Source organism: Rhinatrema bivittatum, chromosome 4 (genome assembly GCF_901001135.1).
Source record: "Rhinatrema bivittatum chromosome 4, aRhiBiv1.1, whole genome shotgun sequence".
NCBI classification, from domain to species: domain Eukaryota; kingdom Metazoa; phylum Chordata; class Amphibia; order Gymnophiona; family Rhinatrematidae; genus Rhinatrema; species Rhinatrema bivittatum.
This window is the reverse complement of record NC_042618.1, coordinates 293,676,291-293,695,064: the sequence shown is the minus strand read 5'-3', so window position 1 is coordinate 293,695,064 and position 18,774 is coordinate 293,676,291. Positions and strand designations below refer to the sequence as shown.

The window sequence follows — 18,774 nt, the reverse complement described above, 5'->3', positions numbered from 1 at the left end:
CCCAAACACCAAGAAGATCCCATGCTACTGATGCCAGTAATAGCAGTGGCTATTCTTTAAGACAACTTGATTAAAAGAAGTTAATGGACTTCTCCTCCATGAACATAAGAACATAAGAAATTGCCATGCTGGGTCAGACCAAGGGTCCATCAAGCCCAGCATCCTGTTTCCAACAGAGGCCATGTGCCCTCTGCTGAAGGTATGAAATCTTTCAAACACTTTTAATGCTGATGTTGAGAAAAGCTTTAATCCAGGCATGCTCAGGCTCTGATTTACTAAGGCTTTTTTTCTCCCCGGACCAAAATTTGAAATAAATCCTTAGTAAATTGGATCCTTAGTTCTTTGGTCAAGCCTGACTGTAGAGACAGTGTTGAATGTGGTTATAGAGTGGGTAATGCTTAATTTGATTTCTTCATTGGAATGACAAGACTGCATCTTAGTTTGCAAGGTTTTCTTTTTATTGCAATGGGCACTTCACTGTATTTGAAGAAAAGTTAATAACAATAGCAGCTTTCACTACAGCAGTTCTCAAGAACTAAAAAGCAGTGCTCAATTAGGCATGTCAGTATCACATACTGCAACTTTCTTTCGGAAACAGAATCCAACCAGCTGTGTTGAGAGCCTTTGAATCAGCTTCTTGTTCATATATTAAGACAGAAGAGCAATACAGCATTTAACAGTAGAATTGTCAATCTAAAATACTAACAGAAAAAAAAGTATTGCATAGCTATGTCTACAGATGAGAAAGGCACTTCATTGATAAGTTAGATTGATAAATACGTACAGCTTGTCCTGGAGTGTCTTAATACATTTGTGAGTGAATAGCAGTTGGAGCCAAAGGTTACGCTCTCCTTCAGTAGTATTGTGCAGTAAGAAATAAAGTTTTTAAATCGTTCAGCTCTAATTGTCAACCACAGGGATACATAAATATTGGAGCTAAACAGCACCATGACTTCAGTCCTTTTTATGTATATTTGCATCCTTATGTAGCCAAGTATTGCAATCAGTCTCCTTCAGTTTCATGATTGAATTGAGAACATTTTCATTCTGCAGCAAGTGTTTGTCATATAGCTTCAAAAAAAACCTATGTTGCATTAGTAATTGAACTGTTGTTGGTTTGTCAGTTGAAAGAGAAATTGTCTGCAGACTCTATTGGCTTTGTTCTGAGAGCCTTTCTCTTAGACATTTATCCAAGCTGGTCCTCATACTGTTTACGGAAGCAGTCCCCAGCAGGGAAGAAATCCCAACATCTCTCCTGGTACATCTTCCAGACATAGGACTCCTGACATGGATGAAAAACAAACAAACAAAAAAAAAAAATATATATATATATATATCAGCAGTTCTGCAAGTAGTAGTTACAGATTCAGATTTTTGATTTAAGGAGATTATTAGGCTAGAGAGTGATTAAGGACCCATGTCAAAGAGTTCGACAAATTATATTTGTCTCCGTGCTCTAGCACAGAGATTCTCAATCCAGTTCTTGGGACACACCTAGCCAGCCAGATTTTCAGAATATCCATAATGAATATGCATGAGATAGATGTGCATACAATGGAGGCAGTGAAGGTAAATCTATTCCATGAATATTCATTGTGGACACCCTGAAAACCTGAATGGCTAGGTGTGTTCAAAGACTGGGTTGAGGAAAAAGCTGCCACACAATCATATCCAAAAATAAAATGTATTTTCTAGCCTTCATGTATATCTGTGTTGTGATTTATCCTCTCTGTTTGTGGCTTTCTTTTATTTTCTTGAGCTCTTTCCTCTTTTCAAACTTCTAATTTTCCTGCCTTCTTCATTATACAGTTTCTTTCAAGCCTTATTTCTCCCCTTTTCTTTCCTCCCTCTTTCCCCAAGTTCAGCTTCAATTTTCCTTGCTTCCCTTTACATCCTTCTATCACCATAGCTCAATATCTAACACTCTTTGCTCTCTTATCTTTTTCTCCATGTTAGTCTGTCTCCTCCCCTCTTCTTTCTTCCTCTCTATGACCAACCAATCAGTTGAAGTGAGCTATATAGTGTAGGTCCAGGAACAAATTAAGGCATATTGAGCCCCTAAGCTATGCCGGATTTAAGAGGCCCTATTACCAAAATATGTAAAACTTGAAATGTAGTAATTATTTTGTATGTAGAGACCCCTCCTTAAAGATCAACTACTGGGGTACTTGTGATCCAGACTGGTCACTGCTGGAGACAAAATGCTGGATTCAATGGACCTTAGTCTGACCCAGCATGGCATTTCCTATGTTCTTAAATTGTAGCTTCGGTTCCTTGTGCCTAAATTTGGCACTGTGCAGCTGCAGCTGGGATTTGGGGGCGCTATCTTGATTCAGATTTGGTGTAGCATCTTTGATCATAGAAAGTCCAAAGCCAGGTTTGGACTGGGATGATGCATTGTACAAATACTTTTCCTGCTGTGATTCAAATGACAATAAGAGGAGGAAGGTCAGATGTGGCCAAGCAGAACCAAACCTATGCTGATGGAAGAGAATACACTCATCCATCCCTTCTCCCTATGTAGCAGTGAGAGCTAAGGAAGTAGTTTGAGGACACACAGGCCGATACAGTACAGTGCGCTCCACCGCCCATGTTGCATATTGATGGCCCTATTAGTTATACCCGCGCGATACAGAAAGTAAAATGTGCAGCCAAGCCGCACATTTTACTTTCAGAAATTTACGCTTGCCCAAAGGCTGGCGTTAATTTCTGCCGGTGCCGGGGAAGTGTACAGAAAAGCAGAAAAAGCTGCTTTTCTGTACACCCTCTGACTTAATATCATAGCGATATTAAGTCTGAAGCCCCATAAGTAAAAAAAAAAAAAAAGTAAAAATTAAAAAAAAATTAAAAAAAAAAAATTAAAAATCGGCCCACGGCCCGTGGGTTGGAAGACAGATGCTTAATTATGCCGGCGTCCATTTTCCGAACCCGTGGCTGTCAGCGGGTTTGAGAACTGATGCCGGCAAAATTGAGCGTCGGCTGTCAAACCCGCTGACAGCCGCCGCTCCTGTCAAAAAGGAGGCCCTAGGGAGTGCGCTAGTGTCCCTAGCGCCTCCGTTTACCGTGGACCCTAATTTGCATGGGCCACCCTCCTGAATTGCGCGCCCAGGAGAGTGGCCTGTGCACACGCCAGGAGAGAGGGCGCTCGCCAGTTCTCCCGCGCGTTTTTCTGTATCGGCCTGACAGTGAGCATGTGCTCCTAGTCCTTATGGCTGCCCCTTTCCTAATCTGTATGCTTCTGGTTTAGAAAGAAAGGATGTGGAAAAGGGGGAGGAACAGCCACAGGAGTGCACACTAACTGTATCCCTGTGCCACTAATCTCTCGTAGCCACATTCACTGCTGCAAGGGTTAGAGAAACATATAAAAGATAAGGGGAGAGGAAGGACCCTGAAAGAGTGGGGGAGGAGAAGAGATGGATGGAGGAGGAGAAGAAAGTTCAGTGGGAAATGGAGAATAATTGAATAGGTGTTGGAGTGAAAGCTATATTAGGATAGGAGTGGTGTTCTTGAAGGGTAACAGAAGGAGGGGATGACCCGAGAGACTGGAAGGCAGGAAAGGAAAGATTATTGCATCATTTGTCTACTTCAATCCCTTGCTAAAGCTTTGGTATCCAACTTTACTGTTATATAGTGTGGAGTCATGATCCCAGCTGGATTGCTAGGGTATCAAGCAAGTGCCAGCTTTACTTAAGAGACATAAGATCTGTAAAGCACTTAGCCAATCTAACAATACAATTGACTAGGTACTCCCTGTGCTATAATCAGAATGGACTGCATAGTCCTATTTGAAATTGTAAAGAATACCTCTGTTTTTAAGCTAATTAAAAATTAGAATGTAAAATTCTGGAGTATTTTCAGCTGTGTTTGCATGACAAGTCCAGGCCAAATTGCCCAAGCAGTGTCCTCAATAAACAATTTGTTTCCTACATTGGCACAAGTTTAAACTAGGAAAGGGAGGTGGGTGATCGATAGCTAAGCTGTCATTGTTCCCCTTCCTTAACAATCCCACAAAGTAGGTCAGTCCCCAAAAAAGATGGAAAACTCATAAACATACCTGTTAAGAACATGGATGATACATTAATTTAGTATGATGATAAAGAGAAAATATGAAAGAAAAGAAACAATTTCTGGAGGGCCATGCAAATGACTCATAGTATGGGTAATAAAATCCTAAACAGCAAAGGCAGGCTTAGATATGTTTGATATCACACACAATGTAAGGATTCTGGCTGCTGCGTGGCCCTCCTGCCTACAGGGGCCCTCAGTGGGTCACAGTCAGAGCTGCACAGGCTTGCCTTGAAGGCACATGAGTCAGCACTGCCATGCTTTAAAAGCCTGCCTCACTCACAGCTCACCTCCTCATCTTGGAGTCTTCCTTACGTCTTGCTGTGGTCATTGCCTAACCTTGCCTAGGTTCTGGTTTTGCTACTGTTTTCTTGTTGGCCTTCTTAGTGGCCTCCTTGTTCCTTCTATGTGTGTTGTGTCCTGCTTATTTAGCCTTAATATTGGCCTTCTGGTGTCCTGTTTGTCTGGTCCCTGCCTTCCCTTGTACACTGTTTCAGCTTAGTCTTGTCCTTCTTACTCCATGCTTTATTTAGTCATTTTCTAGTCTTGTCTACTTGTTTGTCTGTCCTTTTGGTGCTCTCCTTATTCCTTGTCTTGTGGCACCTTTCTGTACCCTTCAGTCAGCTCTGCCTTAGTGGGTGCCCTCCTGTATCCTTGTCTCTAGTGCACTTCCAGTTAAGTCCTGCTGGCCACCAGAACCTGTGGGCTCAACTCAAGGAGGAAGTGACCAGTCCTCTTGTGCCCTTGCCCCTTGCTTTCCGTGCCTCTCTGACATATCTCTTGTTGCATGCCCTCTGTCTTGATATTGATTCTGTCTTGACCTCTGCTTGCCCTGGACCTCTACCTGGATACTGACTCTGCCCGCTCGCTGCCTGCCTTGACACTGATGCCATCTGTTACCTGCCCTGACCCTTGGACTGCTCTTCCTACTGTGGACATTCACCTAAGTCCTGCTGGCCTTGGAACCCAAGGGCTCAATCTGTGGGGAAGGAGGCAGATATAGGTGAAGCCTCCTCTTAGTCCCACCTTATAGAGTGTTTGCCTGCTGTCGGCATGGACCCAGCCCATGCCACGAGCTGGGTAGTAACAAGCATGCCACAGCCCAAGGACTCGCACTCCGTGACAATAAATAAACATTTTTTTTTCGCTTTGAAGTTAATGAAACAAATTTGTGTCCCAAAAAACTGAATAAATTAACTTAATGAAATGTTTTTCTTCTGCACATTCCTATCAGAGGCTTCCTGTTTCAGATATGTTTGAAAAAGGTTTTATTATGAGTTTTTGCCTCTACAGTAAGCTTCTTTTCAAATTCTCTTTTTGCCTGCCTTATCTGTGCTTATGCTATTTCCTATTTTCTTTATTTGGATTCTTTCTCAAATTTTGAAATAAGTTCTTTTGGTTATAATAGCCTCTTTCACTTCACCTTCTGCAGTTACCTGCACAATCCTTTTGAATTTCAACCTCTGTGTTTATAAGTGGCTTGGAGAAATAACTGTCCAGAATGAGCAGAAGCAAAGACCATAACTGTTTATATTGGAAAAACAGGAAGACAGGAGTTGGTGACTGATGATATTAAAATTAGCAAAGATTTTTTTGTAAATAAATTATTGGGGCAAATATGTCACTATGGGGCGGATTTTCAGAGCCCTGCTCGCGTAAATCCGCCCAAAACCGGGCGGATTTACGCGAGCAGGGCCCTGCGCGCCGGTGAGCCTATTGGGGTAGATTTTCAGACGAGCGCGAACAGCCTACTTTTGTTTGCGCTCCAGGCACAAACAAAAGTACGCTGGATTTTAGTAGATACGCGCGTAGTCGCGCGTATCGGCTAAAATCCTGGATCGGAGCGCGCAAGGCTATCGATTTCGTATAGCCTGCGCGCGCCGAGCCGCGCAGCCTACCCCCGTTCCCTCCAAGGCCGCTCCGAAATCGGAGCGGCCTAGAAGGGAACTTTCCTTTGCCCTCCCCTCACCTTCCCCTCCCTTCCCCTACCTAACCCACCCGCCCGGCCCTGTCTAAACCCCCATCCTACCTTTGTCGGGGGATTTACGCCTCCCTCCGGGAGGCGTAAATCCCCGCGCGCCAGCGGGCCTCCTGCGCGCCGGGCCGCGACCTGGGGGCGGGTACGGAGGGCGCGGCCACGCCCCCGGGCCGTAGCCATGCCCCGTACCCGCCCCCAAAACGCTGCCAACACGCCCCCGCAACGCCGCGCGCTCCGGCCTCGCCCCCCGACACGCCTCCCGACACGCCCACTCCGAAAACCCCGGGACTTACGCGAGTCCCGGGGTTCTGCGCGCGCCGGTGAGCCTATGTAAAATAGGCTCACCGGCGCGCAGGGCCCTGCTCGCGTAAATCCGCCCGGTTTTGGGCGGATTTACGCGAGCAGGGCTCTGAAAATCCGCCCCATTTTACATAGGCTCACCGGCGCGCGCAGAACCCCGGGACTCGCGTAAGTCCCGGGGTTTTCGGAGTGGGCGTGTCGGGAGGCGTGTCGGGGGGCAGGGCCGGAGCGCGCGGCGTTGCGGGGGCGTGTCGGCAGCGTTTTGGGGGTGGGTACGGGGGCGTGGCTACGGCCCGGGGCGGTCCGGGGGCGTGGCCGCGCCCTCCGTACCCGCCCCCAGGTCGCGGCCCGGCGCGCAGGAGTCCCGCTCGCGCGCGGGGATTTACGCCTCCCTCTGGGAGGCGTAAATCCCCCGACAAAGGTAGGATGGGGGTTTAGACAGGGCCGGGCGGGTGGGTTAGGTAGGGGAAGGGAGGGGAAGGTGAGGGGAGGGCAAAGGAAAGTTCCCTTCTAGGCCGCTCCGATTTCGGAGCGGCCTAGGAGGGAACGGGGGTAGGCTGCGCGGCTCGGCGCGCGCAGGCTATACGAAATCGATAGCCTTGCGCGCGCCGATCCAGGATTTTAGCCGATACGCGCGACTACGCGCGTATCTACTAAAATCCAGCGTACTTTTGTTTGCGCCTGGAGCGCAAACAAAAGTAGGCTATTCGCGCTCGTCTGAAAATCTACCCCTATGAATATAGTGAATGTGAAAGATATTTGCCAATAATTAATGTGGTTTCCTAATGCAGTAGCACTCAGTCTGCTGGCAGATGGGACAATGACCAACCTCAGTGGAGTTGCTGAGAGAGGCAGAAAACATTGTAGAAAGAGATGAGGATAGGCAGTAGCAGACTCTGGGATTGAAGGACTAGTAAAGAGGGGCAGAATGTGCAGATGTGGAAGAAGGTGAGCTAGGGAGCAAGGTAGAGATTTCTATCTCTCCTTTCTTGCAGGTAGATTTTAAAAGCCTTGGGCCATGCTAGAGCAACGCAAATTTTAAGAAACCGGGAATAACACGCATACATACTTGTGCACACATCAAGAATAAGGAGGCAGAAAAGGGGAGGGGCATGGGTGTTCCAGGGCAGGGCCAAGACTTACATGCGTAATCTTGAATTTTGCAAAGGTTGATCGTGGCATGTTACCTGCATGACTTTCCTGCTGGTCCTGATAAGGAGCAAGATTTGGGCTCAAGTGTGGGGGCTTACAGGACAAGGAACCAGAGGGACCCTGAACAGAGGGAGGGAGGGGGAGAGGGAGAGAGAGAGAGAGAGAGAATATGATACTTTATATATCTCCTGCTGTAAGAGGGGCACTTTCAACAGGGTGGGTGGATTGTTATATTGGTCTGCCTAGGGTGCAAGGGTCTGTAGACCATTGTGAAACTACCCCTCCAAAACCCATCCTGAGTTGAAAGTGCCCCTCTTACAATAGGAGATGTATAGAGTGTCTTACTGTCTTTCTCTCTCCCTCCCTCTCCCCCCCCCCCCCCCCCCAATATGGTCACTTGTGTGAGCATGTTATTAAAATATGTGTGTAAAGGCTGCACACATATGCGCAGTAGGGATATTTTAAACGATACGTGTGTACTTGCATGCACGATATAAAATTAAGCATATCTCTGCTTGCATGCCAATACACGAGGCTATGGGCACAAATATGCACCTTTTAAAAATTACCTGTTGGGATCTAGTCTAAAACTAGTTTCCTTAGGTAAGGAATGATACCCTAAGAACATAAGAACATAAGAAATTGCCATGCTGGGTCAGACCAAGGGTCCATCAAGCCCAGCATCCTGTTTCCAAAAGAGGCCAAACCAGGCCACAAGAACCTGGCAATTACCCAAACACCTAGAAGATCCCATGCTACTGATGCAATTAATAGCAGTGACTATTCCCTAAGTAAACTTGATTAATAGCAGTTAATGGACTTCTCTTCCAAGAACTTATCCAAACCTTTTTTGAACCCAGCTACACTAACTGCACTAACCACATCCTCTGGCAACAAATTCCAGAGATTTATTGTGCGTTGAGTGAAAAAGAATTTTCTCCGATTAGTCTTAAATGTGCTACTTGCTAACTTCATGGAATGCCCCCTAGTCCTTCTATTATTCGAAAGTGTAAATAACCGAGTCACATCTACTCGTTCAAGACCTCTCATGATCTTAAAGACCCTATAGGTGGTCAAGCTTCTATGGATGACAGGTGGATTATATCCTTAGCAATGTGAACAGGAATAACAAAGTAGACTAGATGGGCCAAATGTTACTGTTTTTGAAAACAATAAAAAAAGAAACTAACTTAGAACACATTCAGTCAACACTGTTGTTCTATTGTTCGATTATATTTTGTTTTATTGTCTAATTTATGTTTTGTTATACTGCATTGTTTTTATGTTATTATAAAATGTTATGAATGTTTTTATGGAAATCGCCTAGTAATGTTGATAGGCGATTTATAAATTTTGAATAAATAAATATTTAAGTTAATAAAAAATACCAAATAGTAATCACTTCTAAGCAATATGAGACAAAATAACCATCTACCATTTTCTTACTATGCTACCCACGTTACAGTGAGAACAGTTGAAGAAGACTTAGTTCAGGGAAGATTCAGTGCAGAGAGCACAAGCAGAATTCACTATAGACACAGTCAAGTCAAAGGATTCTTTCTTCAGCACATTAGTAAGAAGGTCGAAGTAAAGTCTACCACTAAGTTGCTCAAAACAGTATCCTTATATTTTTCCATTCAGTAAAATAGGTTACCATGAAAAAATAATTTGAGAGATATTAGATAAAAAACATTCTGCTATGGCTGCTATCTCTCAGCACTGGACAAAAACAATTCCCACTGTGGCTGCCACCTCTTGCTGGTTTATATCAGACTACATTGTTATTGCTGTAGCATCCTAGCTGACCAGTACTACCATACTTTTAAATCCTGCCCAATCACTATTGGTATTGACTTTCCTTCTATGTGATGTACCAAACAAAAGGAACAGCTTAGCTTTTCTCAGATAGGCTAACTTTGTAGTAGCTGACTAGAGGACAATTTTTTGCCTACAGCATTGTACAAACATGACATAAAAGCTGCAGACAGAACATATTTATTTAGTACCACTGAGAGATTCATTCCCCTGGATAGACAACATAGCTCCAATGCAAACCTTGTTTGGGTGCTGCGGGGTGTTCATTCACAGATTGACAGACATGGGCTGTATTAGCTAACTGATCCAACCTTTTTTGATGAATAAACCCCTACCATTTGACTGCATTTCAATCAATTAAAGAGTCTAGCTTTATTCTTCTATAAATAGAACTGACAGGATCCTCAGGTTAGCAGGTGCTGGGCGATGCTAGGAAGCTGTATTGAAAACTTTCAGGAGGAAATCCCGGCTATCACGCAACAGTGATGCCTACTGATTGGCTTAAAACTATACTTGTACTGAAGAGTGCTATGGTTCTTGCCTCTCTGCTAGACAACCGCTGCTGTTATGGCTAATGGAAGATGAGAGAATGAATAATAGGGAAAATCCTGGATAGTTGTAAGTGCAGATGCATGATGCTATAGCCTCCTGCTGAGGCAGGTTTTGATTAAACTAGAAACATATAGAAGCAAAAGTCAAATCATTAAGCATAAAACAAAATGTACAAGAGGAAAGACAATTGTAAGACTTAACCACAATAGTACAAATACAAAACTTAATGGTAAATCAAAGATTATATAAAATGTACTTAACCAGAAAAGTTGTCTTACTGTTTCTGTGGCATTAAAATTACTATCAATTAGTGTGGTCCAAAAAAACCAACAAAAACTCTGCATTGTGTACATAAAGTAAAGTTGCTTATTTGTAATGGATATTCTCTGGAGAGAAGAAACTGGTCCTCACACATGATGGATATAATCAGATGGTGGCTGGGTTGTAGCAATGACTGCTAAGCTACCAAAACTTTCTGGAATGTTCTACTGAACATGCGTGGGATATCCCACATCATTGCAGTTGTATGGGGTCCCTCTCAGCTCAGTATAAAACAATTGTTGGAGAATTCACTTGCTTGGGGAGGTGAAAGAGCTCTAGTAGGACCTGCTGTCCTTGGAGAACACCTGTTACATGTAAGCAACTTTGTTTTCTCTGACAGGACATAAGGTGTCCTGGTAATGAGTTGTCACACATAAGAATCTCTACCTACAGGTTGCCTTCAACAAAAAAGAGGATAAACAAGAAAAACACTGCCAATACGCCAAAAAATATTTTTATTCTCAACCAGCCATTTTCTGTACTAATAAAAGAGCCTGAGGGCAGATGGGGTTATATTTTCAATTTCAAAGTTGTTTTGCAAGACAGATTGACCAAACCTACTGTTGTGCCAGGAATCCTTATGTTGTGCCCGTAGGTCGCAGACGGCTGCACCCTCTATTGCTTACCTTTTTTCTACCTGACTCAGTTCATTTTGGTAAGATGGCTGCCTCCACTTCTCCTCACCGTACCCTCCGGCGTCCTCGGCCCGGCATGGGCGATTTCGTTTGCCATCTTTCTCCAGGAATCACCTAGGGTGCGCGCAGCCCCGTCCTTTACGTGCGTCATGGTGGGAATCCTGGGGGTGTCCCCATTGCATGACATCACTAGCTCTGGTATTTAATCTCCACTCACGATTCCTTTTATGAGTTAGCAAGGAATCCTCCATGCTGATCTCTCCACATTACCAGATGCTCCCGCTCTGTGTACTCTCGCTCCAGGACGACTTAGGTACCTGCTCTACGGGGGCCTTGCCTCACTCCTCCTTCCCCTCCGGGGTTACATCCTACCGACTAGGATGCCTAAGGTACCCGCTCCTCGGGGGCCTTGCCGTGCTCCTACCTTCCCTTTGGAGTTGCCTACTCATTACCAGGACACCTACGATACCCGCTCCTCCGGGCCCTTGTTCGTCCAGGACCTCTGCTCCTTGGGGGTTCCCTTCTACTACAACTACCAGCATCAGAGTGAGTACTGCCGCTCCAGTTCTGTCTCTGCATTGTCTTATCTCTCTCTCCATAGATCCTCGGCCTACCCCACACCGCGGACCACTACCGGATCTATTGGCTTCTCCATCTAAGCTTGGATTCTCAACCACTACCGGACCCATCTCCCTCTTGGGACCTGGTGAGACTGTGGAATTGCCTTTTCCATCCTGCAACCTACAGTCGAAACATTGCCATCTGGTTCCTCCTCTCCTGGCTGGAGTCATCACCCATTCCTCGGGTTACCATCTACGTTGCAGTACAATACAGCTAATTCTCTGGGTCCATCTCTGCAAGTCCCCACAGGACCCTGCCCTGTGAGAGGTGCCATCTCTTACAGCGACCAAGGGCCCACGCTTCAATGTCCAAAATACAACACCTTATCCAATGGGATGTAAATGTGTGGATTGAACTCCATGTCACGGCCTAACAAATCTTCTCCATGGAAGCTGATTTTCAGTGGGCCATCAGTGCTGCTGGTGGCTTTAACACTGAGCCAAACCTGCCAGAGCATGCTGGAAGGAGATTCGTTTTGCTGTCCAATTAGAAAGTGTGCACTTAACAATGGCAATTCTACGCCTCTTTGGGTCAAAAGGAACAAAAAACTTTCTAAGGGCTTCAGTCCACTCCAAGTAGAAGGTTAAAGCTCCTTTGTAATCCAAACTATGTAAAGATTGCTCACCATTGTGGACATATGGCCTGGGAAAAAATGTTGGAAAGATTAATGTGCATAATTATCTGGGTTCTGGAGTTACCAGGGTCTGTAATAAATTACCTATAATCCCAAATGGAATTTATAGGAGCTATGGTAGACATGAATCTGGTAAAAGCTTTCTCCCATAGGAAATGATTATAAATTTGGTTTCTGTACTAGAAGGAATAAAAAAAAAAAAAAAAAGAGTCCGCAGACAGCATGGGACATGAAAGCTTAGGATGTTGGGCATTATGGTATAAAAAATACATATCACTTTCTTGGCATGTCCCAGAATGAGACAAACCTAATGGTTACCATGATCCTAATGACTTCAAGCTTCTCAAGATCTATGAGAAAGTGTCCAAATCCCTCAGCAACTCAGGGACTTGCTGTTCTGATGACTGATTCAATCAAATCTGGCCAGAGAAGTATTTTTCAAATTCCTAATTACAGATGCGTCCAGCCTAGGCTGGGGAGCTCAAGTACTTATGCTCCACACTCAGGACTGATCAAGAAAATCATCATCACATCAATTTCCTAGAGCTATGGGTGGCTCTGAATGCTCTAAAGTCATTCACAGATCAGTTAGAAAACAAAATTGTTCTAATTCAGATAGATAATCCAGTAGCAATGTTCTATGTGAACAAGTAGGAACAGGCTTGTATCTTTTATGCTGAGAAGCTGCCAGAACGTGGTACTGGGCCATCTTACAAAGGATTATCTTAAGAATCACTTATCTCCCAGAAAAGGAGAATGATCTTTCAGAGAAACTTAGTCAGGTCCTAGACTTTCACAAGTGGTCTGTGGATAGATGAGTAGTTAACTGGATACTTTGCAAGTGGGGAGCATCCGTAGTGGGCCTGTTTCTGTCTCTTCTGAGCTGGAAACTCAGTTCTGAATGAGGATTGGTTCCATGAATAAATGCAGGTTCACTTCATCACAGGGTTTCAGTTCAGTCATAATTAGATACATTTCCAAGATCATCCAATCCAGGAATCATATACATATAATCCCCTTCCCATGTCCTCACTAATGAGGAGAAATAGCTGGAAGAAAGCAGAGATCAGACAATGGGTCCCAGTCCCTCTATAGAGAATTCATTCTCTACATTTCTAACTTACCTGTCCAGTGTGCTCTGTCTCATCCTTGTTAATGAGATACATCAGAAAGAACCTGGAAGAAACAGATGGGGCAGAGATTAGAAGGAAACAGAACAAGTCATAGGTTCATGCAGTAGACAGGGTTATGGCATATGGCAAGCCCATCCGATCCTGGGAAACAGATGTTAGTTTTGAAAGACAGAGATTAGGATTATAATATCGCCTGGTGCTGAGAGCACCATAAGCATCTTTCTATAACCATCATGTATTTCACAATGGAAAATGAGTCTGATCTAACACAAAGAGCTTGCTTGACTCTTGCATAAACTTGAATAATAATAATAATAATAATTATTATTATTATTATTAATAAACTTTCCAATATTACAATAAAAAATAAATGTTCTATGAAAACAAATTCATAATATACAAATTAATATAAACACAAATATTCATTAAGGCGTCAATTTTCAAAGAGCCACGGAGCAGCAAAACGAATTGGCTAATTAATAATAATTTTTTATCGCCAATTTCCAGCTGAACATAATTGGCTAGGTTTTCAGTTGAAAACTGTCCTAAATCTAAAAATTCAGAATTTGACTGGTTAAATTTAGACCTGTTATTTGTGTGGCTGGGGTCACTCAGCTAAATTTAGCCAGTTTGTGCTGAAAATCAGCAGTAACTGACTGAATCATAAGCTCATCTTGGGGTTGACTCAGGAGTTGCTATCTTTTTGTCAAACAAAATTTAACTTGTGAATTTAAAAGGCAAATTTAGTTGTTTAGGAGGGAAATTTTTCTAAAAGTAGGGAGGATATTTTTCATACAACTCTACACGGCTCCATACATGTAGATCTACTATTGTATTTTAGAATTTGTATAGCTGCATCTGTGCAGCTTCTAAAATATGCATATCCACAACACTGAAATTGTGTGCATACTTTTCTGTATATGTACAGTTTTGCACAAACTTTGGAACTCTTGTACACGCATATGTTCTCACACATGCACACGTGCACTTCAAGTTTTGCTGGGGCAGGCACATTACAAGATGCCTCCCCTCCCCCTGGCAAGACAGCCAAATTTTACCACCAGGGACACAGCCAATCTGGTGTCCCTGGAGATAGGAAATGAAAACCAGTTGTTCCAATTGGGAACAATGCTATGCTGTGCCGAGCCTGGAGCTTCCTACCCTGTGGGATAAGTACTTTGCATGAAATAGGAAGATAGGTAGGGGTAGGGATGGGAATTGGGGGGGGGAGGGGGTTGGGGTGATATGGGGAATGTGAGGGGGTTGGGGTGCTAGGTGAGGCATATGCTAAACAGTTTATATAGATGCATAAAGGGACAGCGTAGAGGCAAGGAAATAGGATAAGGGTTTTTTTTAAGGAAAAATAAAGCACCGAGAAGATCTCAAAACCAGTTACATAGGGCTAAAATATTTTTATTCCTTTTTTTCTGTATAGACTGAGGCCCTCAAGAAGAAGGCTTGGTAGCGGCAGTGAAAGAAGAAAGAGTGGCTTGACCAGTTATGAGCCAAGCAAGAGGAGGCCAGAGGTAAGTTCCCTAACAACCCATTCGGAACATGTCAACCTGGACCTTCTATTTCCTTCTTGTATCACAGGCCTCAGTATTACTCTGCCAATCTACAAGACCCTGTGTTTACCTATAACTGCTAGAAAACTTCAAGCATATTAATGTCTTCCTTATAAAATCCATGTGTCATGGGCAGCAGTAACATGAAGCAGTATTTTTAATGCACTCACAGGCTTACTTTAGAAGTAACTAATGTGTTAGAATCTACTCCTTATAATCTTATCAGGGAAAGTCAATGCCTCCCTTCTAGCATGTGGCTCCATCATGACCATTGACGGCTTAGAATGCAACACCCAAAGCATACCTTCTGGGGCAATGTCTAAGATCTTATCGCTAGCTAGGCAACGTATATCAGGGAAACTATATTTTCTTAGCGTCTGGTCAGATGAGTCCAGAACCAGTGGGTTATGCACCTCTACCAGCAGATGGAGACGGAGCAAACTGATGACACAGTATATATACTCCTGCAGTGACATCAGCCTGCCAGTATTCTCTGTCTCCAACAGATGGTGGATGTGCATCTCCCTACTGGGGACTGCTTTACTTTGAAAAGGAGAAATAAAGGAAAATTAATTTTCCCCCTCTCTTGTGGTAATATCAAATGGTCCCTCCCCCAGTTGAGAATTCCTGAGATGATTCCTGTGGTCCCTCAGATGAGTGCCTTGGTCTGGTAGCTGGTTTTTCAGCCAGCGTGGACTTAGCTGTTCAAACAGTTGAAAGGCAGCAGGTGCAGGAAGCCGAGTGCGGCAGTGATGGTATATACCCTCTCCCCCCGCAGTTGGAGAACATCTCTGTTCTTAGTCAGGAAGGGATGAGCTCAGGTAAGTTTAAAAAAAAAATATATATATATATATATAATTAAAACAGAAACAGAGAAAGAGGGTTTTCTTGTGTAGGGCTTCCTCCTTCCTCCGGTCTCCGTGCTTGGCGCACTGTTCTGACGTTTGTCCCACTCCGAGGGAGGATAAGGGATGGGGGCAGCCTGGAGGTTGAGCAGCCTCTGTAGGCTAGGCCCCGCTGTAAGGCCTTTCACTGAGTGCCATGTGGTAGGCCTCAATTGCGTTTTGTGCTCTTTGTCTATGTCTTAGGTTGCCTTCCTCAGGTTTGTCAGTTCGCCTGTGCATCCAGCTGTGCATCCAGGTTGTGCGTCCAGTTTTTGGATGCTTAGTCGGGCTTCCCCCATTTAGTATTTATTTAAAATTTATAAACAACCAATATTGAATCCCTTGGGGGTGAACAAAATAAACATATATATTAAATAATAACACAAAAACAAACCAAGCAATAACCAAAACCTTCTCACCTACTACTGGGTATAACAGCAACTGTCTCCATTGCTCAGAAATAACAATATGACACGGCATGTGCTAGACCAAACAGATAAGCTTTCAACATTGCTTTAAATGAATTGGTACAATCCACCCGCATATTATAGCATTGTAGAGGATACAAAAAAGGCCAAGTGAGCAGGTTATATAGACAACACTTCTAAGAGACCTCTCTGTGAGGAATGCAATGCTCATGATGGATTATAGATATGCAAAAGCACATTCACCCAGTGACATGAATCAGATAAGAATAGTTTATACACTAGCATTACGATTGTATAGGAAATTCTCCATTGAATCGGGACCCAAGTATGGTAGGCATTGAACAGCGAGCATTAGTCAGAAGCATCAAGATATCATCAACAAAAAAGTAAAGTTTTCAATTTTCTAGTCCCCAGATATAAACCTATGACATTCAAATCTCCTTTAAATTTGTGCGTTAAGGGCTTCAGGGTGAGAATAAACAAGAGTGTAGACAGCAATGCAAAGAGTGTTAAAAACATTCATTAGCAAAGAATTTGAGTAGTGTTGAAATACAAAGTGCAAATACTATCAAAGGTCTTCCCTTGGAACCTAATGGCTAGATTTTAAATTGGCCAGGCGTGTAGAAATCCCCACTTACGCGCATGGCTAGGACCTGTGTGCGCTGTGTGCATTTTAAAAAGAGCCTGGCTGCTTTTTATTTGTAGTGTCTTTTAGTGATACAGCCCTTTCTACTATGATGGTAGCCTTTTTTGCAATTCCTCATGTTACAAAATTACCAGTATGGGAGCACTAACCGAGGCTTCTGCTTTGTCCTATGAGAACCTTTTTTAGTCTGATTAGATCAGTTTTATATAGGCAAACTCATTCCTTTATGATGAGACCTTCAATGGCTGGATATACTAACATCACCTTGTATTATCTGGGCTCCCTAATCAGCAGAGACTCTAAGGGGTGACTGTCTCTGATTTCAAAGCCTGCATTAAGGACCCCATAGAGAAGGTGGGGAACAGATAAACCCTTTTGCTATTTCTATGCTAAATTTGCGGATTCCGGAGACATCAGATTAAAAATATGCCTAGACAGTTTCCCAGCACTTGCTAATTCAGAAGCCTGAGAAGATCCACAGGATATTTGCATTTTTTTTTTTGGATAGGGAGCCAGCTGACCTTAGAAGGGCTTTTTGAAACAGTAAGGTTGTACCAAAGAAATTAACCATTTGACTATATTTTGGTTAAGGAGGATTGCTAGGGGTGTGCATTTGTTTTCGACGTATTGTGAATCCGCAACGTATATGCCATATTCGTTGTATTCGTGGGGGTTCCGAAATGTATGGCGAACCCCCATGAATACAACAGATCACCAACGAATAGGCCCCCCACCCTAAGACTTGCCAAAAGTCCCTGGTGGTCCAGCGGGGGTCCTGGAGCGATCTCCTGCACTCGGGTCATCGGCTGCCAGTTTTCAAAATGGTGCCGATAGCCTTTGCCCTAACTATGTCACAGGGGCTATCGGCGCCATTTTGAATACCGGCAGCCAACAGCCCGAGTGCAGGAGATCGCTCCAGGAACCCCGCTGGACCACCAAGTACTTTTGGCAAGTCTTGGGGGGGGGTTGGGTCAGGAGGGGGGGGGTTGTAAATAAATAACTTTAAAGGGTTGGGATGGGGTTTTTTTTGGGGGGGAACAAATGTATTTTTGACATATGAATGGATCGGGGGCCCCCGAGAACGGATGCAATGGATTTGGGCTCCTACAAATCCGAATCCTGAATGGGACAAATCTGTCCCTGCTGCACATCCCTAAGCATTGTCCCACAACCCATAAGGCTCCTAAAATGGATTCACTCATGCCTCCAATATCTGTGCCATGTCTTTTGCATCTAGTAGTCTATTCTCACACAATAAGCAAAGTGAACCAGCTAAAGCATGGTTCCATAGCACATATAGATTTCTCTTGCTATTGAAGCTTTCTCTGCCATCTTTCAACAATCCAGTTCCCAAAAGAAGCATGTAGGAGGTTCACTTTGAATGGTCCAACACTTGAAAGGAACTGCGTAGCTTGGAGTGACCCACTCCTATGTTTGACCATAAAATCAGCACATATTCCATTAAAATAAATATTAACTTTAAGGCTTGTCTTGATATAGAGTGACCCAGACCCTCAGACTCCAATGAGGAGAAACAGTGGAATTAGTAGGGTGTATCGACAACAACCATGACCTGGTGACAATAAAAAAACAAACAAAAATAAAAACAACTGAAAATGACAGCTCTGGCTTAGAATTTTTGAAGCTCCTCCCATAACAGCTAAAATAGTCAAGATGGTGCGTCTGGGTCCTCAGCATGTGGTTTTCCTGTCTTAAATGTTGGACATGGGGATGGGCAGGACTCCATATAGAAGAATAAGCTGTAACTGCTCTCATCAGCCCAAATATCTACTGATGCTGCATTAGATCTAACCACTATTTTTCCAATGAACTTTATTGTCCTCTCTAGTGACATCATTCCTGGAGGTTCTGCCACAGGCCCTTCCTTATTAAAGCCTTGCAGATGACTGAAGAAAGACTACAGATCAGGAGTAGAAGACCCATAGTTAGGAAGCAGTTAAGAAGTGAAATAATTCTGCTTCCTGTTTTGTTGCTGGTTTATTATACTTTCTAAATGACAGTTCCCCTCAATTTTGGCTGTTGGA

The 18,774-nt window shown here is 43.7% G+C and overlaps 1 protein-coding gene across 1 annotated transcript in view; it reads right to left on the bottom strand.

Moving 5' to 3' along the window:
• Window positions 1-1,081: 1,081 nt before the first annotated feature.
• The window catches only part of RYR3 (ryanodine receptor 3), a 1,291,138-nt gene continuing 1,273,445 nt past the window's right edge, over window positions 1,082-18,774 (bottom strand). Inside the window, 2 exon segments of the mRNA XM_029600192.1 lie at window positions 1,082-1,282; window positions 13,198-13,249. Coding sequence (XP_029456052.1) covers window positions 1,187-1,282; window positions 13,198-13,249 — 148 coding nt within the window. The 3' untranslated portion in view covers window positions 1,082-1,186.